Genomic DNA, 27157 nt, shown 5'->3' with positions numbered 1-27157 from the left:
TATCTCAGTGAAGGATAAGAAGAGCAAAACACTTATTTTTAGAAAAATATGATTGCATTTAGTCTGATTAACAGGCATTGTTAGAAGTGCAATGGTGGGAGCTGTTAAGCCATAAGCCCTGGCCCTGGGAGTCAGGATGGTTGGGTTCTTAGCCTTGCTCTATCAGTGCGGGTCTTAGCCCAGTCTCTGCAGAGCTCTATAGATGGAGGATGGTGACTGATATTACACAGGTTTCAGAGTGGTAGCCATGTTAGTCTGTATCAGCAAAAACAACGAGGAGTCTTTGTGGCACCTTAGAGACTAACAAATTTATTTGGGCATAAGCTTTCATGGACTAGAACCCACTTCATCAGATGTTGATATTACACAGCAATGCAAAGTACAGCATGTCAGCGACAGCAGGGTCTTCATGACAATAACGTATGGGGGGGGGGGTGAGTGTCTCTCGCCCCCAGCATTAATAACAAATAGCACTCAGGGCATGGCCCCTGAACAGTGAGGGCAGCAGCAGGGTTAGCGCTGCCCCAGTGTGTTGATGAGAATTAAATTTTGACAAAACCAGAAATAAGTTTTGCCAAGAATGTTCATTACTTTTCTGTTCCTCTGCGGCCAGGAGGACCCAAGGCATAAGGCAGGGCAAGGATATGGGCAGGGTCCCATTGCAACACATAGGGCGGTTCAGGCCCTGCAGCCTCCTGACTCGCAGCCCTTCGCTAGACATTGGAAACAACAAAAAGAAAAGGAGGACTTGTGGCACCTTAGAGACTAACCAATTTATTTGAGCATGAGCTTTCGTGAGCTACAGCTCAATAAACTGGTTAGTCTCTAAGGTGCCACTCGTACTCCTTTTCTTTTTGCAGATACAGACTAACACGGCTGCTACTCTGAAACCTGTCATTGGAGACAACGCGTCTCTTCAGTAGCGCCTATGGGGTCACCTAGCTTAAGATTCTGCGCTGATATACTGGCCAATACGGTAACTCAGCCGCTACTCCTTCCCACACGGTAGCTCTGAGGACGTAGTTCTCCGGTCGCTCTTAGAACTTCCGGCAGGGGGCTGCTGCACGCACTCGGTGGGTGACGCCATCGCCGCGCGCCGGCCCCTCCTCCCGTCTCGGCCACTGCCGCCGCCATGGAGTCCAACAGGGACGAGGCGGAGCGCTGTATTGCCATCGCCGTGGCCGCCATCAAGGCCAGCCAGCCCGACAAGGCGCTCCGCTTCCTGGAGAAGGCCCAGCGCCTCTACCCCTCCCAGCGAGTCCGCGGTGAGCGGGGTCCGGGGCGCGGGGGAGCCGGGGCCTGCGGCGCGAACGGCGGCGCTACTGACCTCTCACCTGCACTGCGCCTGCGCACTGAGCCCCGCCGCGCTGGGACTCATGGGACATGGAGTCCTCGCTGGCCCGGCAGGAAGGGCGGCGGGGGTTGCAGTGTGAGTCCCCCCGTGGGTAAAGCTAGGTTGTGACCGCGGGGAGTCCTGGGGAAGCTGGGGCGGAAGCGAGCCCCTCTGCGTTGGGACAGGAGGCGGAACCCCACACTACTGGGGCTTGAGGGACTACAGCTCCCAGAGGGCACCGCGTTGTCAGGCTGGGGGGGCAACAGCCCCCGTCCCAGCGAAACACAGCCCCCCGGCAGAACCCCCCCCCGTCTGCCTGACCGCCCCCAGAGACCCCGTCGCTCCCCTGCCCCTAGGGAGCCCCCGCCTGCTCAACTTCCTCCATCCCCCTAGCTCTCCCCCTCCCCCCAACCATCCTGCAGACCCATCTCACCCATCAACAGACCGCTCCCCATCCCTGCCTCTCCCTCTGGAGTGCCCCTAAACCCTCGCAGCTCCTCCCACCCCAGCCTGCCAGGGGAAAAGGCCAGCCTGGCTAATGGGGTCGGGGGAAAGCTGCTGTCCTAGCCCTGTCTGTGTTGCCCTAGGCCTTTGCACCCAGGCATGGGGCAGCTCATCCTATGTCAGTACGTGTTTCCCAATCCTGTACGTATTATTTTGCTGCACACTTTTGGGGTGATGTTGTCCTCTAACTGCCAAAGGTGTGACAGACCAAAACTGAACTTCTCAATCAGAAGTGATGGAGGAAACAAGGCATTCTATTAGGGTCCTTTCCTCTATGTAAAGTGTTCTGAAAATGTGGGTTTACTATGGACCTACAAAATATGTAAACTGCTTTTAAAGCTGGACAGTGAAATAACACCAGATTTGGGTGTGCAGAAGTTTGAGTCTAGAACGAGGTGATGTTTCACATAATGAGGTATAATAGAGAAATAGGGAAGAGTCCTTCTTATGTGTAAAGATCAACTCCTGTTGAGATGATTCAGACTTCTTTAGGATGAGCATCTTTGCTCAATATAATAGCCTTTATTGTAAAAAATGTTACGTGCTTAAGCTTCGTCCCTTTCTTAACAGTGAAAAGGCAGTATTTCTGCTGAAAAAGTCTAATTAATTCAGTTTGGTGAAGTATGAAGACAGACACTTGATAAGCTTCTGAGTGAAATTGTGCTTGGAAAATTGTGTCTTAAATATTGTGATGTTAGGCAGATTATATGTGGACATGGAGTTGTAGGTTTTGAGGGTGTAGCACTGGTGGCGTGTTATTTGGCAATATATAGGGCCTAGAATTGCTTCCCATCAAGCTCTCACTTGAGGATTTAAATAATGAATAATGAAACTCTTCCTGAAAAGTGCTGAGAGGAAAAACTGTGAAAGAAAGGAAAGAGAGAGCAGAAATGGCATCATGTTTCATAGAAGCTTCACTCAGGAATGGACTGTTCTCCACTGTTTCAGGAATAGGCAGTAGTGTTAAATAATTACTGGAAATAAAAACACCAGACACTGTGAAGTTCTGTCCCAAGTAAATGCTATCTATCACTGACAGTTACCTGGGGGATCTTGTCCCTTCTACTTTTACAGCTTTTTACATAGGGAAAAAGCCCAGAATAACTAGTGCAGAAAAACTGTTGCTGAACAGCTATTCCAGACTAGCTCCTTGTGTACATACTTTGGAATTGGATTAACCAAATCCACAAAAAGACATTCTTAGTGCAGAATAAGAGTGTCCACACAGGGAGCTAGTACTGAACAGCTATTGTGCTTTGAATTCACACTCTAGCTATTTCTTATGAACTTTGCTGTGACTTCCCCATGTAGACAAGACCTAAGTAATGCTTGCATAGCTTGTCATGCCAATGAAACATAATAAACTTGTAAACAGTGTTGTGGTTTTTTTTTTGATGGAGGTAGCGTAACCAGGTTGTAAGTTTTGTCTGATTTTATTTTATTTTTTTTTAAGCAACTCAGAACAAAATACCCCAATCTTTTAAAAATCCATCTGTCCTGCCACGGTTTCATTGCAATATCTAGTCGGTCCCCCTCTCTACCCCCAAACACACACAATTTAGAGGTTTTGTGGTCTTCAGGGAGCTCATTTTCAGCCCCCTTCTCTCCCCCCCCCCCCGAAAGTAGATGACTAGGACAGAAGCAGAGTGTTAAATGAAAGGTTTGATAAAGTATCCCCTGCTCCTCACCCAAATTAGAGGCATGATTACATCCGGAGTATGACGGAACAAGTTCATGTTGAAATCTTTGGTAGGGTGGAGGAGGAAAACTTGCAGTACAGCTGCCTCCATCATAATCAGCATACATGGGTAAACTGGAATCCAATTCCTGCATTACCAGACCTTTCACCCAATAAGGGTAGATGCTTGGAATAAATTCTTAGGTTTAACACATACTAAAACAAAAATTCTACCTGCCCCCTCTGGTTCCATACTTGTTTTCCACCAGCGCTGCGGGGTGTGATTCACAGCTCAGGTAGACATATGCTCTTGAGCCAGTGCACTAAAAATAGCAGTGCAGCCACGGCTGCCTGAATACATGTCAAGGACCTCGGATGGGGTTGTACTTGGGCAGCTCGCTCATGCTACCATAGCCACTTGGGAATGTGCTAGCTCAAGCAGGGCTAGTGAGTGTATGTCTACCTGAGCTGGGTAGACATGTACCTAGAAGTACTGAAACCCAGCAGCAGACAGAGCCTACGTATTTTTCCCCGAGAGGAGTCCTTGTGCCTTTGACAGCCCAGAGTGGCCACATTTCACACCTGCTTTACACCCTATCCTAAGGCTGAGGATGCTCTTTAATTGAGGAGGGAGACTGAACCATAGTCTACTCTTAAAATGTATATCAAACCAGCCTTGTCACTCAGATGTGTGAAAAATTCACACCCCAGAGTGCTGTGGTTAAACCAAACTGATCCCTGGTCTAGTCATGTCTACACCATGTCTTCAGCTGACCTACCTACCGCTGCTCGGGGAGGTAGATTACCTACATCAATGGGAAAAATCCTATCTGTTGATGTAGGAAGCATCTACACTATGGCTCTGTAATGTCTGTAGTATAGACCTGCCTGAAGATGGCATAGACTACTTAAGAGAGAGTGTTATGTAATGGTTAGAGTCAGGAATGAGAATTACTGGGTTCTATTTCTGGCCCTTTCAGTGACTCACAGTGAATGGCACTGAACAAGATATTTTTTTCTCTGCTCCAGCTTCCCTATCTGTAAAACCAGGATAATACACTTCACAGAGGTTACACGGGACTTACTGTTTATAGAGCGCTTGGAAGGTGCTATGGAAGTGCACTTTATCATTCTCTGGGAGCAAGTTATTAGTAACATGCCTGTTATTTCAGTGGCCAGGGTGGGCTTTGAGAGTCACGGAGAGGGATTTGCATGCAGGGAGAAGGTGGGATAAATGACATTACTCAGCTCTGTATTTTGCAACTAACTTTCCAAACTCCCATTGCTTTCTTTCTCCTGGCATCTCTTCTGGCTGTGAGGTCATATCCCTGTGTTTATGATATTGTGGTCATGAGATGACTGATGATGCATTCTGCATTATGATATCACTACAGGAATAAGGTGACGAAGCCTGGGTAGGTGGGAGAAAACAGTCTCACGCTACTGGCCCTTCCTAGTCTGCACTGCTGAGATTCCATAAAGTCCTCTGTGATCTAGGCCTGAGGGTGCTATATACAAGTGATGGTCTGTCCCCTAATGTCTCTCTGGGGAAGTTGCAATAGACATAATTGCCTTTATTATTATCCTGAGATTCCATTAGCTGTGTTGCAAGTAGAGCTTTCTTGGTTTACAGACCCAAGCTACAGAATTCCCTCATTGAGCATATGCACCAGAGTCCATCCCTCTGTAGCTATCTTTAGGATTCTCTGCAAAGTCTATTCATCTCATTTCTACATTGTTGGGTTTAATTTGTTTTGTTTTTAAACAGCTCTTCCTTCTCACCTGCTTTATTTTGCAAGTGACTATCTGGCCCATTGAACTGATTTATTTGGGGATTGGTCCTGCTTTTTTGTGTTTTTTTTTTCTGAGCAGGGGGTTGGACTAGATGACCGCCTGAGGTCCCTTTCAATCCTGATATTCTATGATTCTATGAACTGGGTTTGTTTAACTATTTTGAACTATGCAGCATCCCAGATGTGTGTCTGTGTAAGCTTTAGAAATAAAGAGTAAACACATGCCTTTGACATTTATCAAAAGTGACCAGGAAGTGAATAGTTAAAAAATAAAAAAGGAAAAGAAAAGAGGAAAGAAATTATTTTATTGGTATATATTTATTGTCACTTGTGTGAATTCCTGCTCTAAATTTTTTAGACAGAACCAAAGTTGGCTTTGATTTCTCAACTTTTTTGGGGGGGGAGGGGAAAATCTTGGGGGGATCATTTGTTTTGCGAACTCTTTCCCAGTGTGGAGCTCTAGGCTGTTTGTATGCCTCTCTCTGGTCCTGTCTGGCTTCCTCCCACAACTGCAGACATGATGAATAGGCTTGTTCTGTTTCAGATGTGATTTTTGCCTTAAGGTTGGTGTTTAACCTTTCTTATCTAATTACCCAGGAAAAAGTGTAATCTTTTTGTGGAAAAACTCATCCTAGAAACTGAGAAGCTCTGTTCCAGCAAGAATGGATCACCCTCAGAGATGCCGTGGCTTTCTTGAAGAGTTTTGCTATGGTGCTGATCAGGAAAACAGATGCTGAAGGGTGAATAAATACCAGTTTGCTCATCATGTGTGGGCATCCTTACCTGCACCTGGAGCAGTTATACTCAGGTCTAAATATCTGGCTTGGGTAGGGCAGAATAGACAGAAGACTTATTTAATGTGGAATAATGGATGGGTCAGTGGAAATGGGCAGATTAGAATCCTAGGATGCGAGGAAAGAGGGGTCCATTATTTTTTTTTTTTAATGTGCCGCTTAAAAGTTCCTACCATAACCCCAACCATTCTATTATTATGTCTCTCACCTTCCTACAGCCCATATCTGAGTGTAAGCTCTCTTTCTTTACATTCTGTGACATGCCTAGTAATATGCTGCTGGGGAGAAATCTTGAAGTCTCTGTAATTACATGATGTTAATTTAGACTTTGTATGGTTAATCTGATTCCTAAAAATCTCACTTACAACTCTGTTAGTGAAATCAGTGCTAGCAAAGATCAAAAAGTCATTTGTGTAGACCATGTGTGTACACTGCCTAGCACAATAATAACAGTACCTAGCTCTTATATAGCTCAGATTCTGACTTGGTTCTCTATGTGCTATCACTATATAAATTAATGTCTACAATAGGGAATTTTACAAAAAAACACCACCCATGATGGAAGCCCTGACATAGACAAAGTGTCAGTGGCTTATGGTAGTTTTACAACTGTTAATTGCCTTTGCTAAAACAACTTAATTTGAAAAAATGCAAGCTAAGCGTCTGAGGAAAGGTAATCTAAACACACATGCTAATGGGGAGGGAGAAAGCTGGGAAGTAATGCTGACCGAACTACAGGGGTAATAATGGACAGCAAGTTTGACACGAGTTTGCGATGTGCTATGGCTGCATAAAAGGCCATTGTGATTTTTGGGATGCATATGGAAAGGAGCCATGTTATGAAGCAGAGAAGTAGTAGTCCCAGCATGTGACTCTGCTGCAGCTGAGCCTGGAATTTAACATTCAGCTTTGGAACCACATTACTGGAAATATATTGACAAATTAAAGGGAATTCAGAGAACAACAACAAAAAATAAGGGGGATGGAGGGATTGCCTTTTGAGACAATATTTGAAGAGCTAAATAGGTATAGATTAGCTAAGGAGTAGCAGAGGACCATAGATCTACAAATATTTGAGTAGTGTAAATATTAAGGAGGAAGATAAATTTAATATCCAGTAGAATTCTAGGTATAAGAGTAGTGAGATGAAGTTGAGAGAGAATTTAGACTGTGAAGAAATTTCTCCAGATATTCAATGAGGTGTATTAGACTGGAATAGTTTTCACAAAATAAATTGTGGTAGCCCTCTTGCTTGGGACTTTAAAAACTAAACTGAACAACATATCTGAAAATGTAATATAAGAAACACTCCTGCTTTTGTAGAGAGGGGGACTGTCTAATCTAATTGAGATTTTCTGCATTTAACTGGTGTGGGAAATGTGAAAAAGAATGAGGCAGCCTATCTGGTGTCACCTATAAGGTCAAGAGAGGCAGCCTGTAAACTACAATCTATGGGGAGTTTTGTAACAGCCAGATCTATTTAACAACGTTTTCTGAAAGAAGAAATATCTTAAGGTTCAGAATCTCAACAGGCAATTCAGCAAGGTACTTAGCCTTCAGTGTTCTTTGCTTTTTTATCCTTCATTCTGTAATGATTCTCTTTATTGGTTGTAGGATTATTGATCTGTTTCTTCTTGCCCAAACATAAACTCTGTGTAGCAGATATGATATCTTGGTTCAGCTGCTGGCTTGCATATGTTGTTTGCTGTTACATAAAGAAAGCAATATCCCTGTGGTAGAAGGTCTTAAATGTGCATTCAAGTAGACTCTTGGGCACTGCAATAGATGGAATGTCCTTCTCTGGTATAGATTCTGGATAAAGGATTGCAACCTCTTCAAGTTACTGATATGCCTGTAAATACTATTTTCCATTTCTAGTTTTATTAAGTGTGTATACTTTTTATACAGTAGGGACAAACCTTATGAAATACGGAAACTACAGATTTGAAGAGTTGTCTGAAATTTAGTAAAAAGATACTTTGCAAAAAGGTGAACGTTGCAAAATTAGATGAAAAAGTGAATTTGGGTGGTGGTTTTATGTCTGCAGAGCACAATGATCTTCAGCTTCCTGCTCTGGCCAATTACGGAGCTGCATTGTTGGGCTGTGGTCTAAATTATTATGTCTGCCATGCCCCAGTCTGAAAGGTGGTAGGCATAGCATGGAGTCCTGAGGATGGAAGGAGAGGTTTTAAAACAGAAGAGCCTTAGAGCAATATACAGAAAATACTTGCACATCCCACTTAAAATGTGAATTTGAAAAACCTCTCTATATCTCATAGCTTTCCTGCAAATAAATGAGACACAGTTCCCTAAACCAAAGTGCTCTGGATCTGATGTTGTTAGACTTTATAGTCACAACCCCACCACCGTTGCTGTGTACTGTGGCTGTCTGTGCTTAAAGGAAGTTATTCAGCACATACTGTATTTGAATCATTACAGTGTCTCTAGAACAGAGGAAAATTAGAAGGAAGCTTTATTTGTTTCCCCCTTTTACCAAATTTGTGACTATCCCATGGGATTGTTTTCTAAACCTCGTAGGTAGCAATGTTGTATTGTAACTTATCGAGCATTGTGGGACTGAAAGTCAGGAGGTTAGTTGAGTTAAATGGATGGAGGTGAACTTGTTCCAAGGGTACCATTCTCTAATTCCCTGAAGATGGAATACAAACTGGGAAATAATTGTTCCTAAAGGAAAGGCAGGAAAAAGTGAAAATGAGAAAGCAAATGTCTAGTAATTTGGGGACCCTGGTGTGACTTCCAGACTCTTGTCTCCCAGGCTGGTAGGGCCTGGGATTGCTGTGGAGGATGTGTGCTTTGCCCCTGCTGAAGTAGTAGTATCTGGAATCAGTAAGCAGTGCCCCCCTATTTTTGGTTGAGAAGCAGTGGGAACACTGGCATTCCTGGGCTGAAAAGATGGCGTCTCTGATGAAGGGGGAAGAACAAATGGAGGATCCTTATGGTTGTGACAGAGATGAAGTGGGCTCCCTCTTTCTCAGTGGGTAAAGGGGCAATGCAGCTTCTGTGATTTGGATGATCTCTAAACTTTTCTCTTTTTCAATTGTTTTTAATTTTAGTGCTGATCGAATCCCTCACCAAGAATGAACAATCAGCCAATGGCCAGTCCAAATCCAGAGAGTCCACAAATGCCCACTTTAGGAAAATGAGTGGAGACTTCCCATCAGCCAATGGGGAGGCAGGTGGGGAAACTAACAAAGGTTACACCCAAGATCAGGTGGATGCAGTTAAGAGGTAGGCAGTCACTGCTTCATTTTTCATAGGACAGAATAGTTTGTTGTCCGGTGACATTAATGATCTACCCCAATGGTGTTTGGTTTTATTGCATGGTATCAGTCTGTTCTCCAGAGTGTTTCAAAGACATTTAAAACATGCAGAAACACAGATTTTTGAATACCTGGAGAAACTGTGTGTGATGTGTGCTGCTGTAATGATTGACTTTGAATTATCTGAGAATTTTGGGTAATTGGAGAGTTGTTAATGGGATTATAATATAAAAGTGTTAGAGGGATTTAATAGCCCTGGCTGGAATTGGATGTCCTGTGCATAAGGTTCCCCCCTCCACCACCACCACCCCCCCGCCAATATGTATGCCTAGTACAGTGAGGCTCAAATTTCTAGGCACCTTAATACAGATAATTAATATTAAGTAAATTCTGCCAGTGCACATCAGGCCTGACTTGTAGTGCCTGCTGATATTCCGGTCCTGAGTCTCTCTTGATGAGAGCCTGGTAGTGGTATTGTGTGGTGGTTTCCCATTCTATCACACTTTCAAGTTGTGATATGCTTAGTAAAACTCCTGCTAAAATTGCCTGGAACAAGTTTACCTGGTATGTGCAGTATACTGTTTGAAAACAGGTTTTCAGCTGGCATTTATCCCGCACCCTGTAAATACTAAGAGCAGATAGACCTAACTAGGCATAATCAGTTGCTAAACTCTTTTTAAAGCTATGGTATGTTTGAATTGCACAAGAACACTCATCATCTTGAGCTGATTAGCTTCTGGATATTTTTCTACTTAATCCATTTTTTAAGAAGAGTCCATTCTGTGACCTATATCATATTTTAGCTCTGAATTTTTGCTGTATAGGTTGGGGGGAAAGAGAGTTCTTGTGGAACTGCTAATATACCTTGAACAACAGTAGTATGAACCAGACCACTGTAACACAGGGCTCCATGCCCTGAACAGGCTTTTTTCCTTCCTGTGGAAATCTTCATCAGACTATTTCAAAAGTCAGTTTGGTCTGTGAATTAATTGAATCCGAGAGAACTGTTTTCCCCAGATCCTGTCCCAGCGTTTGAGGGATCACTCTTGCTATCTGTCCCTGTTGTTGGGGGGAGCTCTCAAACCATGGACTCAGCTTCCCTTAACCAGCCCTTAGAACCTGAATTTATTGAGTTTCAAAGCATGGTGTGATGCTTATTAATTCTGTCAAACCTTTTCTTAAATTGCCTCCACACCAATGCAAGGTGACATTGGGCCACTTGAGGGCACAGTCATTTTACTGGGTTGAGTCATTTGTTCTTTAAGGACTGTAGATACCTGGTAATAAAAGCACAGGGCAAACAGATATGTGACATAAACTGGTTCATACCGAGGAATCAAAATTGAGTAAACCAAAGTTCAGAGGACAATATTAACCAGAACTGGGATGTAGGGATGCTGAAAAGTTGATGCATACAAAGGTAAGAAGCCTCCTTACCTCAAACTAACTGCCCCGTCACCTAATTTCTCTTAACTTCTAGGGTAAAGCAATGTAAAGATTACTATGAAATTCTAGGAGTGAACAGAGAGGCCTCTGACGAGGACCTGAAAAAGGCTTACCGGAAACTAGCACTGAAATTTCACCCAGATAAGAACCAGGCGCCAGGTGCTACAGAAGCATTCAAAGGTAAAAACGTGTTTCCTATTTCTTGAACTCAACTCCCTCACAAGCTGACGGTCGTGTATTGGGGTGACAGTCTAAGTACAACCTCATCTAAAAGATACTAAAATGATAAATGAAGGCTGATGGGTTGTTAATTTCTGTGTGTGTATTAAACAAAAATAAAGAGGGGACCCTGTAAGCCAGTGAACAAACTCGCCAGCCAGGGAAGTAGAATAAAGCTCCCAAAACAACTGAGTTCATGTCCTTTTCCTCTGGGCTCATTTTATTAACAAGGCTCAAAATAATACAAACACTGGGGAGAAAAGGCCTGGTCCACTTTCCACCAACTAACTGCAAAGCAAGAGGACACATCTTTCCCCTAAGTAGCCCTTCCTGGCTATCTCTTAGGCCTCCTGGAAGGAACTTCCCTCAACCCTCATGTTCAGCAGACTGAGCTAGAAGAAATCCTATACAGTTTTCAGCAAGCAGTTACATGATGCTTAGTCAGCTGACCCTTCTCCATCATGAATTCTTCCTGGAGACAATAACTCCCCTCAACCTTCCCGGTCTTAAAGGGACAGGGCTTGGAACGGAGGGCAGGGATGTGCACTTGTACCTAAGGACCAGCAACCTGTTACAGACTCATTAGGGTGTGTAGCATAGGAGTCAGCAGTTGGGACAGTAACCCTTGTCTCTTATAACTGCAGGTATCAGAAAGTGCCTTAGTATAACTCTAAAAGGCACACCGTTTAACTGAATTTATCACAAGTGTTGGGGGGGGGGGGTTTGGAAAAAGTGTCTGGCAGAAAACTGCCCTCTTCTGAGCTGGCATCAGAGAAACCAGTTACATAGTTTAAATTCTCCCACCCAATGAGCTTTCCAAGCAGTCCTCTAATAAGACTTCAGATTTCTCAGCAGACACATCAATACTGCAGTTAAACAAAAATATCATAAATGGAATTACTATATATAAACCCCAAATAACAAACTCAGTTGTGCACCTGAACCAATTATGTAACTAATGCCAGCCAAGATTTTTTTTTTAATCCCCAATAACTTAAAACAAAACATAACTAAATGTAAAGATCCTGATTCTCAGACCCTATGTCAACTATTGTAGGCACTGAAAAGGGAAATTTTCTTGGTAATGAGATCTATTAGGTTGTGGAATAGTTTACCAAGAGAAGCCCTGTCACTTGGAATATTTAAAACTAGACTTAAATGTAGCGCTAGAGAACATAGGGTGTAGTCCTGATTTTTAGGGATAAGGGCTAAATTACTGAACTTTCACCTCTAATTTCCATGATTCTTAACATTTTCTTTTGTGTTAATGTTGCATCTTAATTTTATCTGAGCAGAAAGAACTAGAAAGCTTGCGTTGTCAATTTTGTTTCAGGGGACTTTGCAAAGTGAGCATCAATACTCAACAATTGATTGTGGCCCAGGTAAATACTTGGTGTCACTTTGGGAAAATCAGTAGCGTTACATGAGGAATGAGTTTAGCTCATTATGTTAAGGTCTGTAGAAAAAAGCAGTGTGCTAAGAAAAATAGGTTTATTTTTATATACATTAAGTACTTGATAATATCAAATTAGACAAGCCTGATAAAACAAACGCTTGAAAAGGTGGGCTCACTGGCTTAAAAGTCTATTTACTAGAAAATATTCCCTCCAATATTAAGCCTTAAATTTAAGTGTAGGTCTACTCTGAAAAACATCTCTAGTGAAAGTTTCCTGGGGTTCTATGTTCATGGTGTTTCACTGATGCCATGTCAAAATGACATAGTTTACCAATAAAATAAGATTTTTCCAACTGACAACCTTCCTAACTTATCTTGGGGCTTGTACACACTAACACTTTTACGTCAGCCTAACTTATGTCGCTCAGGGATGTGAATAAGCTACCCCCCCGAGTAGTGTACATTACACCGACCTAAGCGCTAGTGTGGACGGTGCTATGTCAGCAGGAGAACTTCTCCTACCAACATAGTTACTGCTGGTTCTGGATGTGGTTTTGTTATGCCAATGGGAGAGCTCTGTCCTGTCTGCATCAAGCGTCTTCACCAGACACGCTACAGTGGCACAGCTGCACTGATGTAGCGCTTATAGTGTAGACTAGCCCTCAGTCTTTTAGGGCCTGAGTTTTCCTATTCCAGAGGCACAGCTGGGTGTGGCCAAGGTCGTTTAGGATTCTGAGGCTGCTGGGGGCCATTTTGGCCTCTAGTGTAAACTAGAGTAACCCCAAAGGCTACTAATTCGTGCCTGGGCTGCAGCAGTTGCTAAAGGACTGTCCAGCAGCCCAGAATTGCCATCTGCACTCTGACCCTCCCTTCTTCCCCTGTACCACCCAGGGAACTTGCACCTGCCAGGGTAATATTTTCAGGGAGGTTGGAGTTGGCCTCCAGCTGTTTTCCTGTCCTTTTAACAGCACAAAAATTGCATAGAGGTGCTAGAACATTGCCTTGAATTGGGACCTGAGAGTCAAGTTCCATCCTCGGTGTCCTTCTCACTCATGACCACCAATAATAAAGACTGTGCAAGCCAAATTATGTTCTTGGTGGCACCTGTTCAAATCAGAGTGAAGCCAGTGGGATTGTATAGGTGTCACTGAAGGCATAATTTGACCTGCAGAGTGTTTAATACTGGTGATGTTGGCTAAGAAGAAAGCCACCAAGCTTGATTCTGAGTTTAGGATGAGTTTCTAGGGGCGATGGTGAGAAAAAAGTATCATGTCCGGTTTCAACTAGCTAGCGAAATACATGAGGTTCCGGTGGGAGTTGGAAAGTCTATTTTCAAGTGTATACTGCAATGTTGTTTGATATTAGGGTATGTTTTTTTAAAAAAATAGGCATAAATTGAGGAGCAAAAGTCAGAGGCAGGGGTTGTTCAGGCCTATTAATTCTTAAGTCTATGACTGATAAGTGTATTGCCATTAGCAAATAGTGGGCTGAGCCTCTAGCCACCTGGGAGAGACCTTTTATGCATTGGGTTCAGGTCAAATCTGCATATGTGTGCAGACATCCACATAGTGGCTATCATAAACCTTTCTTCAACAGTTTACTCTTCAATCCTTGAACAGTGGCAAAAGGCAGGTTTCTTCACCAGTAATCTTAAATAATCATATTTACTGAAGGCTTAGACGCAAGTTACATGTCAAAACTGCATTAAGCAAGGTGCACTTTATCCTCCATTACTGGGCTATCAACTGTCAGGTTATCTCTCCTCAAAGCCATGTCTCATTGATTCTCCATTCCATTATGCCTCTGATGTTAACACTTTTCTCATAATGCCCATTAAAGCCCAGCTGTTTGGTTCCAGAGGATGAAGGGAAAATATGTAGTGCGAATTTTAGGTTTTTTTTCTTACATTGATGTATTAGCTGATGCCTTAACATTCATCTTCCCAGTGACATCTGATAAAGTGCTATGTTTTGCCTTGAGACCTTGTCTTAATCAGTGTTGCAATAGCCCACACTGTCCCTTGGAGTTCCTATCACTAGATCTGGCAGACTTGGGGGGAAAAAAATTTAAACCTGACCACTTTAGCTAAACTTCCGGTTTGGAGTGAGCTAGCAGCAATACAGTGCCAAATACTTATTGGGAACGCGACTGCTAATATCTCTTGAGTTTTAATGTCAATAAAAGTGCATACATAAAACAAAACCAAGACCTCAGATTCTTCCATTTGAATTTCCTGCCAATGTTCCTTGAACCTTAACTTATAGTGGCATAACTTTCCCATATAGATAAGCCCTCTTGCTGCTCTGGCTACATGTGCATCAACAGGAAAGGAGGAGTTAGATGAATCTGTCTGAAGGAGAAAGCCTTGCAAGGCTTATATTGAAAAATCCTCCATCAACTCCAGTACAATTAACTTGTATATATCCTCACTCATAAGTTATCATATCACACTATGTAGTTGAGGATGATGAGAGAAAATGGACTCTTGCAGAGTCAGGGACAGAAACTCTCAGGTAGATGGGTAGGTAGATAAGGGAGTTGACAAATGGAGGTGTGTAAAGAAAATGCAAATGTAGAAGCAAATGCAAATTTAGCAGCAGTAAAGCTGCAAGTAAGCATTCTTGCAGGTTGGTTACAGTGAGGCAAGAGTGGAAGAAGGGAGTCATGAAGAAAGGAGACTAGGGTTTAGTTTCAGTACTTTTCCATTGTCACAATGCTATGTAAGCTTGTTCCTCTTAATTGTCCCCCTTCCCTCTGGCATGTGGAAATTTCTGAGACCTGTAACCTGCATGGACAAAACCTTTCCCCGGGATTTCTTTAAGATGTTTTATTTATGTGCTTTGGGCCTTTCAGTGATTTGAGCCATGTTGTAACTTCTGTGAAGTTATGTTTTTGGACAATAAACTTGGAATCGCATAATGTCATTTTTAGAGTACATTTTCCAAGTAAAGCCATGCTTCAGTATATATTTTCGCATGGCTCAAGAAGTTAATTTGAAAATTAATCCTTACACATTAAAAAAAAAATGTATTCAGCAGAGTCAGGAACAGAAACTTCTAGGTAGATAGGGGAGACCTGAAGAGGAGCTCTGTGTCGCTCAAAAGCTTATCTCTTTCACCAGCAGTAGTTGGTCCAGTAAAAATTACTACATCACCCACCTTGTGTCTCAAGTAAAAAAAAACAACTTTTAAACTCAGCAAAATGTAGAGCCAGTATCCTTGACAGTATCCTTCCAGGAATTTCGAGTTTCTGATTCATCTGGAAGGATATCTCTGTCACCCCAGGATTTGAGCGAAGGAGCACTGTGTGTATTGATCCTGGTTGGAGTTAATCAAGGTCTCAATCATTTCATCAAATGACCTTGTTCTCTTCTTCTGTTTGCATCCAGCCGAGAGATGCATTCCTCTAATGATCAGGGATGTTAAATAACCTTTTAAAGAGGGTGGGTAATTGACAATTGAATCTATGTAATGGGACCTGTCAGTTTGCAGGTTCAAAACTTGTTCAGAAGAGGGGAATGTATTACCAGGAGAAATAGGCTAACTGTGCTTCCTTTTTGCCAATATTTCAGCCATTGGTAATGCATATGCAGTATTGAGCAACCCAGAGAAGCGGAAGCAATATGACCAGTTTGGAGATGAGAAAGTTAACCCTTCAAGACATGGACACAGTCATACAGACTTCCACCGTGGATTCGAAGCAGACATCTCACCCGAGGATCTCTTCAACATGTTCTTTGGTGGTGGATTTCCTTCTAGTAAGCCTGTCAAGTTTTAATCTTCTCTGTGGGCAAGGGTGATTCCATTCAGCTATCTTTGCTGCCACTCTTGTGACAGAACAATAATGCAGTAATGGTTTATTTGGCAGTCTGTGGTGATACTGAAAGCTGTGTTCCTCTCAACAGCTGAAGTACATGAGAGTTCTCCTTCACAAGTGATTGTCCGTTACTGATGTAAACATCTCAGTTTCCTAAATGGTTAAAATTAGAGCTCTGAGAACTCAGCCCACAGGACAAATAGCATACTGAACCAGCAGGTAGTGTCATCAGAGCTGGAATTCTTAGGACCCTCAAATGGATGTTTGCATACTGGTCATATTCACCTTTTTTAACTTGTCTTGAACATTTTTAAGTCACTTTTTTACGTTAGCTTTACAAGCCTGTTTTGAGGAAGTATTAAAACCCTCTTCATCAGAATAAATATACTAACTTCTAGGCCACTAAACACCAAGAAGAGATCTCTTACCCAAATTGCGTCTTCAACATCTGCTGTGCTGCACAACTAAGACACTAAAAGTAGCAGGTATCAGTCTCCACTTCTTTCACCCTACTTTCCTATCTCTCCCCTCAGAAAAATCAATCAAAAATATTTATTTCTGTATATGTGTCAAGGAGGTGTTGAGTAGTCATGGCCTCCCCCGCTAGCCAAATCTGACCGTAGTGAACTTTTAGGGACTTCTGTAGTACATGATTTAAATTTGTTCAGATTGAAAGTAAATCTGTATCTTGTCTATATAAATTGATCAGGGCAAGAAGCTGTCTCCCTAATTTCCTTTGTACACATTTTAGTGGTCACCATTAAAATATTTACTGTTTTCCTTTTACAAGCACGTAAAGTTACTGTGTTATTCCCTCTCCTAAGTAGAGGAATTACCTAGGAATAGCACAATAACAGTAAGTACTTGCAGAAGCATTGGTAAAGCTTTTACTAGTATTCATTGTGCTAGCTGTAATGGACTAGGTGTTTGAGAAACCACTGAGACAACTGAGAAAGATGACTATTGGGGTTGGTTATAATTTCTTCTTCCCCATTACCATGTGAATTCATAAACAGGTTAATAGTAAGGCTATTTCTATTATTCAAAACTACAGCTAAGTAAAGATGACAGCTGTAGGAACTCTACACTTAATTATAAAAGAGAGCAGGTTTTTTTCTGATCAGGAAACTAGGAAAAAATATTATTTTATTAAAAACTTCTTAGTTTTATAATCTAAAATTCAACACTACACAGTATTGAAGAGACTTGCACAATGTCTCCACCCGCCCTGAAGTCCTCCAGTTTGGCTACACAAATAGTATGGACCATCCACCAATTACCCTTCAGGCAGGTCTGCTTGGCACTCTCCCATCTTGGGACTAAGTCTTTTCTGGCAGTAACATTGTTCATTTTAGGGCTCACCACTCATTTCTTAAATGCTTACCAGGCAGTGAATCCAAATTCTTCCTTTAAAAAAATCTTTTTATCATCCCTGCTGAGTTGGCATTCACCCTCACAGCCCACCTGGTCAGGTACACTTTTTAAAGATGCCTCCATTATTATTTTCTAGAGTGATGCTGCAGTGTCATTACTTGGTGACACCTGGCTAAAACTCCAACCAACATCACAGGGTGGCTTAGGTGAAAATTTCTGAATTTAATTGTGATATGTCTATGTCTAATCTGCTCATGTGTTGCATTCTTAATCAGGTAGGATGATGTGGCATGTGCACAATTCTTCTGATCTCATCATCTGCCAGGCTAGCTGTCAGAAAGTCCCCGTGTTCTGGATTCTTTTTAATGGATTTCTGTTGCCCACAGGTAATGTTCACGTATACAGCAATGGCAGGATGCGATATACCTACCATCAGAGGCATGACAGACGAGAACATCAGGGTGATGTAAGTGGAGACAAGAGCAAGGGGAAAGTAAAAAGGCTTTAATGTGTGCAACCCAAAAAACAGGTTGCCGTTGTAGCCATTGTATGAAATTGGCCACCTAGTTTTCCATTTTCCTAGATAAGTGGAGTGCTTTTCTATTGTAATCTCACGTGAGTTTATTTTTTTTCTAGAAGAGTTGCCTGTTTAACTTACTTACAGTTGAATTCCCATGACTTTCATACATATGCAGATGCAGCTTATCAGACTGGATCCCATTTACACAGTGGGAAAATAAATGTCATTTTCTCTTTGGCATAGCGTCATATTGAAATAAAATTATAGCATCAGCCAAATGCAGCATGAACTGAAGTTTCTTTTTTACCTAAACACTTAATTCCAAAAGTCAGATTTCTCTTGAAACAATGAGCAGAAATTAACTGAATAGTGGAGGGTTTACCCACCTTATATGTGAGTCCTCATAACATCTACACCCATTCCTCCTCATTTTGCTACCCAGGATGTGCTGCTTGTTGCATGATACCACAGTGTTAACTTCAGGCCCATTTGAAGCTGTTATAATCTAAGAATGCCAGAAAAATAAACAGGGTGTTGTGATCATTTTCTTAGAGGGGGATGGTTAGTCAAAACATCTGTCTTATTCAATGACTTTCCTATACCCAGATCTTCTCAGGGACACTTTGTGAACCAGACCTGTTGAACGCATGGACTCTCACAAAATACAAAACCAGAGTGGTAGAGAAGGGACCTCCAGACTTGATGAAACCAAGAGACAGAAAATTTAAAGATCTACCAATTTTTCTTTTCTGTCCCCAACCTCTCTCTGAACTCTGAGATTTTCTTGCTCCTGAATCTCAAATTACCATGCCACTACCTTTCCACTGAGCACTGGACAGGGCGGGACTTCCAATCTGTTCCTCTCTCTAATTAGTCAAGGAAGACACTTTTATAGTGACAGGAGGCATTTCTGTGCCTCCTTTTGTCACAGAGGCCAAATGTACTGCTTCTACAATGCTCCCAGCCCCATCTGGTTAGGGAAATAAGACAGAGGGGCCATAGAGCTAACCCAGATCTCTTTCGCAGCAGTATAGATCATTAATCTCTGGGCTGATCTACAGTATATTTTAAAAAATGGTATTGGGTGCTTTTTCTTAGGTCTTTGGGGCCAGATGTTCTGCACTAGAGTGGGGAGGGAATTTAAGAGATGAGGCAGAAAGGGAGGCAAACTCATCTTGCATATCATTGTAAAGGGGGAGCACTTTCTAAGGAATCTATCTAGTGCTGTGGTACTAGTCTCTACAGACTGACATGGATATGAAATACGCATTAGCAACTGTCCTAGAAATCTTTAAATATAACAATGTCATGAGTCCTTCCAAACTCACATTCAAGGCTTTTTTTTCCCACCCCCCCCAAAAACGTGATGGTTGTTTGGGATGTGTAGCATGGCTTCAGTACTTTCAGGTATGCTTTCAAAGTAATGCTCAGGGATTTAACCCCATGACTGCCATCACTGTTGGAGGGAATCACTGGGCAGTGAAATCCCCACAAGCTGCTTTGGAAGTGTTCTCTTTACTCTTATTTTTATTTTTAAACCTCATTGAACAGTCAGTCCTGTTGCGTCTTTGACTAATGCAAAATGCAAAACACATTTCCCGCTCACATCAGTGGGATCAAGGACACAGTATGATTGGGTTTGCAAGGGAGGGTGAGATGCTAAATAATCTTATGCATGTAAACTTATTGATGACATTCCATTGTATATTTCTGTTCCCCCTTAGGGTGGCCTTGGGTTGTTTGTCCAGCTGATGCCTATTCTCATCCTGATCATTGTTTCAGCTCTCAGCCAGATGATGGTCTCCAGTCCACCTTACAGTTTGAGCCACAGGCCGTTAGTACCCATAACTCTCATATATATTTAGCTTGGGGGTGGGCTGGGAACGGGAGGAGAAATTGGAAACAAGAATTGGTATGTTAGTGGTTGGGATCTTTGTGTTTTATTTTCACTTTTTGGTATGTTTTGTTTCCTTTCCTTTCCTAATGTTCCTCTTGCTTTCACATGCCCCATAACATTGTGTAACACCTGTAGTTGTTGAGAAGGATGACTTGGAGATCTGCCAGCACCCATTATCAATGAGCAAAAATAAACCCCTTTAATCCCATTTTTCTTCTTTGAGTGGCTATGCATATTCCCACGTATGGATATTGTGCCACCTCATGGTGCCTAACAGTAGAACCTTCTCCAAGAAGCAGCCATTAGAGCACTCACGCACCCCCTCCTTCCTCTGCTGTTGGTGTCTCTGAATGTTCTGAGGATATATAAGAAGGTGCAGTGCCCTCTACTACCTCAGTTCCTTCTATCTGCTGTGCCAGATGGATGTGAACTACTCCAGTCCATTCAGATCCAGTTTTTTTCCATTCTTGCTGTCATGATAATTTAGTTAAGTGATAAATATAGATAGTTTAGTTATTTAGTAGCCCAGTTCCGGGTTATGTTGGGACTGAAGAAAAGAAGAAGCTGGGATTCAAGAGATGTTCTTCGTGCCCGGCTGTCTTCCTGGCCTTGAACAGCCACGTTAGGAGACAGACACATGCCACCAGGCATTTCAGAATTGTATTGCTTGTCTAACTCGGTTATAGGCTCCTCAGGTCATGTTCCTCCTCTGGTTTTTACAGTCAAATGATATATGCTTTGATTCTCTTCACATGTGCCCAAAATGTCATCTCCTTTCTTGACATAACACACAGGCATGGGGCTCAAGCTTGCGAAGAACCTAGGGCTCTGTTTTGAGTGGCAAGAAGGGTATGCTTAGGTTTCCCTTTTTTCAAATTACATTAAGCTAAACAGGAACAAGGCACTCTTGTTCTGAAATAAGTCTGCCAACGCATTAAGTTAATCAGGATCAACCTCATGTTTAGACAAGCCCTTGCTTAGTATATCTGGGTGACCCTACTGAGGGATGTATTTGTATATCTGCACTGTCTGAAGTGTCTGGTCAGTGAATCAGAAGAGAATACCTTTTGGAGGTATTCTCTGTCCTGGCTCTGTCTTGAATAAAGAGGGAAGGAATTGGAGAGGAGGAGGGTACGGGGAGAGGGGAACGTAGCTCCTTTCCTGCAGCAATAGTGGATACTGCGGCATGTTGCTAGGTAGAGCAATGTGTCACTCTTGGGGTTAACAGTAATCTGCAGTGAGAGGAGCTGAGGGTCTGTATTCATCAAGCAGACAGCCCTATTGAGCAAGCTTAGCTATCAGCAGTGTCTTTGTTCTACTTTGACCTACATTCTGACTTCATGCTGTGTACAAATATATTTCTGAAATACTGGTTTGTCTTAGTCTTCAGCTCGAGATCCATCAGCTTCAGAGATTCATAACCAGACACACACAGCATCTTTGGGGCACATCCTGAAGGAGAAGGGCTGTGTGTTTGGGAAGGAAGTAGCAAAAAGTATTTCAAACACTAGCTGCTGAAGATTGTAATGAGCACTTAATTCTAAAACATATATGGAGTCCTCTGGCAGTCAACACCCAAGATACACCAATGTTCTGAAGCACACCCATGTAGCTCAGGGAAGAATTGATTGGTTGGGTAGGTAGGTTTTATTTCCACCTGGTAGAATGTTCCACTATGTCCATTCCACCAGAGATAAAACTCTCCTTACCAAAACAGCAAGTGTACAGGAAGGATATGTCCTTTGAGTAGATTAATAATGCTTATTAGTTGTTGCTTGTCCACAAATTTCTATTCTGTGTTTGAATAACATTTATTATTTTGGCTTTTCTCCCTGGACTAGGTCTGTGGGTCACATACACAGGAGAGTGACGGAGCACTTGAAAGTAGCTTACTATGTAGCTGAGAACTTTGTAGAAGAGTACACTGGTACAAACCTGAAAAATGTTGAGAGGAGCGTGGAAGACGATTACATTGCAAACCTCAGAAATAACTGCTGGAAGGAAAAGCAACAAAGTGAGTGGCATGGTGGGAGGAATGGAAACCTTTTGAGGACACTTTCTTAAAAGTCTGATTTGTTTTAGAAAAAAGTCCTTAAGGAGGAACTGAGATACATAAATCTCCAATAGTTCAATCATAATTTCATTGCTGTGTAGGACCTGAGGCAGCCCATCGGCCCTGTGTCTTCAACGGTTTGATGACAAATCGGTCACCTCTGTCCCGTATAATGTTTTTAAACAATAATATTCTAGAAATGATCAGTGTAGCAGATCCATTCTGTGGAGCTCCTTTGCCATGTCAGTGGGATATGAACAGAATTCTCTGATTTCCTGAGGGATCAGGAAGGTAGGGCCAGGAGACTCTCAGGAGTTTCCTGATGTTTCCTTATTGCCCTGGGGTTATCATTTCATTTTAGAAAAAAGTGATTTAGTGCTTACGAAGTGTATATCTTTACAGCCCCGTTATGTCTAACAAGCCATATCAGAGAGTCTACAAAGTGAAAAATGGAATCCTCGTCATTTTCAAGGTTTTTTTATGACTGTTTAACTCTAAAGAGTTATCATCAAAGATAACATTTTATTGACTCCACCCTCGATTGGCCCCTTTCTCAAATGCCTGTATGATAGGTGATTACAGCTGCTTTGAACTAATGCTCAGTTTGGGATTTGTGTGTAAATACATTGGCATTGTTGTTTGTATGGGATAAAAAAGATTCCAAAGCTTTCTTGGATCCCCACAACATGCGAATTATCTTTCTCACCAAGAAGTGCTGAATGTGACACCCTGACATTGCTATTCTGAGTCAGCCAAAGTTGTTGCTGCAGAGCAATGCAACGGACCAAGCTAGAGTGATAAACTCTGATCCTCCATATTTCTTCTTTCCCACACTACCAGGCTACCCCTTATGTTACTCATTTAATTCACACTAGGGCTACTTCCAGTTCCCAGCACATATCTAAAACTTCCCTTAGGATGAGCCATTGAAGGGCTCAAAGATCACTTTTGTTCTGTTCCAAAGGACATCAGGTATTCCGTACCCTCTCGCTGTACTTCATCTGGCCTTGAAGAACTTGAGGACAGATCCTTTTCCCATTGAAATCAATGGGATGTTGAGGAGTTGAGACATCATACTTCACATCTTGGTGAATGATTGTTTTTAATGTTGGAATTTTTCCTTTTCAGAGGAAGGCTTGCTTTATCGAGCACGTTACTTTGGAGATTCAGATCTGTATCAAAGAGCACAGAGGATGGGCACCCCAAGCTGTAGCAGACTGTCTGAAGTTCAAGCCTCTATGCATGGATAGTCACTACTAGACCACTCAGCGGAGGTCTAAGTACGAGCTGGTGATTTTCCTGTGACACTGAAGCATGACACATCAATGATTTTCATACTTATTTAAATGTCTAATTGAGATCTAGATCTCCATGTGTCTCTCCTCTCAATGTGCATGTGTAACAAGGAGAAAGCATAACCCTCTGTCAAGCATATACACCTTCACTGGGATGGTTGGTTTAATTTGCATGCCAGCACCTCAAATGCTCTTCCAGTTCACATCTGTTTCTTAGCATTGCTGGTGTCAGCTCTCTGGGAGCAAAGTGAAAGGCCTGGCTATGTTTGCAAGTCAGCTGAGTTCTTGTCAAGCATCCATTTGAGACAATGTCACTTTTTGCTTTGGCTGGTCAGAAGTTGTTCCCCTTATCAAGCATTTATCAGATTGGGCAACTGGCAGTCACATTTCTAATGCCCGTTTTTGTTGCTCTATTCCCTATTTTATTGTACCATGGCACTTGAAGAAATACGATAACAGGGAAGAGATTTCTGTAAGATAGATGTTTCATGTCCCTCTGTCGTCTTCCCTAGACACTCAGTGAAACCAAACCAAACTCTCACTCTATGCAGCAGGTTGTAAAGGTAACTCACTTCATTGAATTGGGAGTCAGGGAGAAGCCAGCTGAGAGTGCTGGAGACTCATGGTGTCTTCGCAGCACAATAGCGTGGTAAACCTGATGAACCAGAGTGGTATGGTGGCAGTTCAAATGGCATAAACGAACGTAGCACTAGATTACTCACAGGAGTGCTGTGTGCAAATAAATTAAAATTTGGCCCAGGGTATGGAGTCTCTTCCCTCGGTCATTATTAGGTCTGATTTTTTGCAAAGGCAGGAGGCTTCACCCATTAGCAACTAACAGGATGAATGTAAAACACACAGGCTTTCCCCATCTCTCACAAATTTAATTAAAAGCAGGGGCTTGTTAGTGGGGAACAAAATGACACTTAGCACCATATTTTCAGATGCACGCACACCCATTACACCTTAGTTATCTTGTATGTCAGACATCTGGTCACCTAAGTTGTGTACCCAAGTAAGTTAGGAGGGCTAGGGTTGGGTTTTTTGTTTTGTTTTTCGGCAAGTGGCGCACATTTGAAAATTTAGTCCTTCAAGTCCGTTCTGAGCTCAGGTGTCTGCCATTTTTGAGTGTGTCTTGCATTTGGGATTTTTCTTTTTTTTTTATATGCCCTGTACCCTGTTTTGATAACTGTTCCTCTTATTAAATGGAAATATTTTAATTAACTTTGTCACTCTCTCTCTAACTCAGCATATCTCTGTGTATCCATGGTCTAATGAAGAGTGTAGCTGTAAAATAAAGAACTACTTTAGCATTTTTCAGTTAGACATGTTACCTGTAATTTGGGGAGGTGGGTGGGGAAGGTGTTTTCTGTTAAATGGTTACCATGGATTGGAGACTGACACAGTTACCACTTTTATTCCCAGACTCTTGAAATGCCTGAAGACTTTTGGCGAAGTGCACTGAGCCAAGGTGACAGACTTTTATATTTAAAGAATCAAACCTTAAATTAAAGTGGAATTGGAGAATTAGCAACGCACAACTGCCCTCTCTCTTCTCTCTCTCTCTCTCTCTCCAATGTTAGATGCAGCAGGCAGCAGTTAGGAAATAAAGCTGCCTGTCTTCTCCCCTTCTTTCCAACACCACTAGAGTGCGACAGTCTAGTCTCTCCTAGGATACAGCAACCATGAGAACAAGTGTAGAATAAAAAAACAAACTGCAGCAAGCCGTGAAGCAGAAGGAGACCCTTCCATGATTGCACTGGTCACTTCGAACGGAGAGAGAAATTGGAAGATTTTTTTAGGACTAAAAACCAATTAATAAGAAAAGAATCTATCTATTTAGAATTAATTTATAGCTGTATGTATGTTGTACTTTTAAACTATGCAGGGATTGGATTAAATTATTTAGTTTTCTGCCCAATTTAGTAAACTGTAAAGTGTGAACTCTAACCTGTTTTGGGGGGCCATCCAGCCCTGCAGAACTATCCAATTTCAGGTTGTCATTTGATGACACTTTACATTTATTTTATTTTTTTTATGTTGTTGAGGAAAATATAATTTTGTGACTGAGTTTTTTTTATAAAAGAATCTCAAAATCTGTAGAAAGAAGATTTCTTAAAATTGACCAGACTTCTGATTTGTTTTTGCTATATTAATTTAATTGGTAGCAGTCAACTGAGTGCTGGATTCTTGTACGGCAAGGAGAGGATTATCGTAAATGGTCTTAGCTCATCAGTGTTCAGTTTGGTTTGTGTGTGTGTGCGTGTAACTTTTTTTTCCAGAGTCTGCTTTATTTCTGCCTTGTAATCAGTGTGCAGCATTAGTTCTGTAAACAGGGCCTGCCACGAGCTATATCCTTTTGTTCTTCTCGTTCCTGAACTCAGAGTTCCTCATCCAGCAGACTGCTAACTGTAATATGGCTGTTACCTTGCCATAACACTTCCGATGTTTCAACCTGTATTGACATCCCAAAAAAACAGAGTCTTTGATTCTTGTGAAAGAAGTTTTGGTGGGGAGATCAGAAAGGGGGATGATTAATTTTCAGTTGCTTAATTGGGCTTTGACGCATCTGACAGTGTAGTGTAGATCACACTACATTTTACCCATTTTACAGCAATGGTTTTGCCCATCATTCATTTTAGAAGAAGAAATTATGCTGCTAAAAGCCTTAGGTTTACTTGCTTGAGCAAGCAGGACTTGGATTAGAGCAACAGGATAGCGCTCAAGGTTATTCTAAACCTAGCGTATCTCTTTGACACATGAAGTGAGAGACGCAAAAGTTGAATGAGCTAAGTTACCATTAATGGCACAAACTGGATTCTTCTCTACCCTGATGTTAATTTTTGCCTAAAGACGTTTCCTATAAGAACAGTTTTCAGAGTTCCCTTATGGTGTAATTTATCAAAATAGCAATGGCTGCCAAGTAAGGTGGTAAAGGGCTGGGAGAAAAGTGAAAGGCCAGATGGGTTTATTTCTCTTTGTTTGAAATTGACCAGCTCTATTTTTTAACTGGATATTTATGTAGCAAAATGGTTCTGAGCCCTCCTGTTCATTGCAAGCCTTACTATCCACGACTGTGGTGTATCTGATCTGATTTCAAGTTTTAAAAGATATCCCCCAGATTTTTGGAGAGGGGTATGGTGGAAATAAAATATTTTGGAATAAATGCTGTTTACAGAGGCACAAGAGCTACCCAGCATTAAGAGATGTTGGAGGGGAAATGTGAGAGACAACTCATGTTTGCAAAAGGTGCTGACATCTTGTAAAAATGGCACTCCTGCTCCAGTGCCCATCCAACCAAATCTTTTGATTTCTCAAGTAGATATCCATGGATGGTAAGCGCTATGTGCAATAAAGCATAGATCCTAAAGGATACTCACAGAATCTGTATTTCTTGATTTAGAATTAATTATACAATTGTACATCTATAAATAAATGTTTATTATGTGAGAGACTCTGACTGCGTTTGTGCCCCTCAGGGTCTGCTGTGTTGTGTGCTGACAGAAGTAATGAGTGGGGAAACAAGTCAGAGATGAGGCCAGTTACCGTTTCTGACATGTCACCTGTGAGACTGAGGAATGCCCCCTAACGATGAATTATGCTGAGTTGATGCAAGATGTTTTTTTCTGCTGACCACAACTGCTGCCTTCCAAGGTTGGCAAAGTCCAACCAGCAGTGGCAATGGAGATTAAGCATTCTGCAGGCACAGACAGCAAGAGCTGGAGAGCTTTCTAGTATTGTGTGTGGAAAGCTACTGT

General features: G+C 42.0%; 1 protein-coding gene across 3 annotated transcripts; it reads left to right on the top strand.

The window, feature by feature from the left end:
• Positions 1-1078: 1078 nt before the first annotated feature.
• On the top strand, positions 1079-27157 carry DNAJB12 (DnaJ heat shock protein family (Hsp40) member B12). 3 transcript variants are annotated; one of them, XR_014712283.1, is made up of 10 exons: positions 1079-1265; positions 9177-9351; positions 10864-11009; positions 16016-16201; positions 18021-18100; positions 19879-19988; positions 21893-22065; positions 23233-23384; positions 24825-24870; positions 26879-27157. XR_014712283.1 is itself a non-coding variant. In XM_084632931.1 (9 exons), exons 1-8 carry the CDS (start codon positions 1133-1135, stop codon positions 23352-23354), a joined length of 1125 nt encoding a protein of 374 aa, XP_084489057.1. In that variant the 5' UTR covers positions 1079-1132; the 3' UTR covers positions 23355-23384; positions 24825-26856. The 3 variants fall into 3 exon arrangements, 1 of the variants encoding a protein (XP_084489057.1); XR_014712284.1 differs by lacking the exon at positions 26879-27157 and adding an exon at positions 24983-26856; XM_084632931.1 differs by lacking the exon at positions 26879-27157 and having other exon boundaries at positions 24825-26856.

This window comes from Lepidochelys olivacea (genome assembly GCF_965140295.1).
Source record: "Lepidochelys olivacea isolate rLepOli2 genome assembly, chromosome: 7".
In the NCBI taxonomy this organism is placed as follows: Eukaryota; Metazoa; Chordata; order Testudines; family Cheloniidae; genus Lepidochelys; species Lepidochelys olivacea.
This window is presented reverse-complemented; position numbering and strand designations above follow the sequence as displayed.

Coding starts and splice junctions, on each gene's coding strand:
- DNAJB12 (XM_084632931.1), top strand. CDS start 1,133: ATGGAGTCCAACAGGGACGAGGCGGAGCGCTGTATTGCCATCGCCGTG. Junction 9,352..10,863: donor CAGGTGGATGCAGTTAAGAG/GTAGGCAGTCAC, acceptor CTTAACTTCTAG/GGTAAAGCAATGTAAAGATT. Junction 11,010..16,015: donor TGCTACAGAAGCATTCAAAG/GTAAAAACGTGT, acceptor CCAATATTTCAG/CCATTGGTAATGCATATGCA.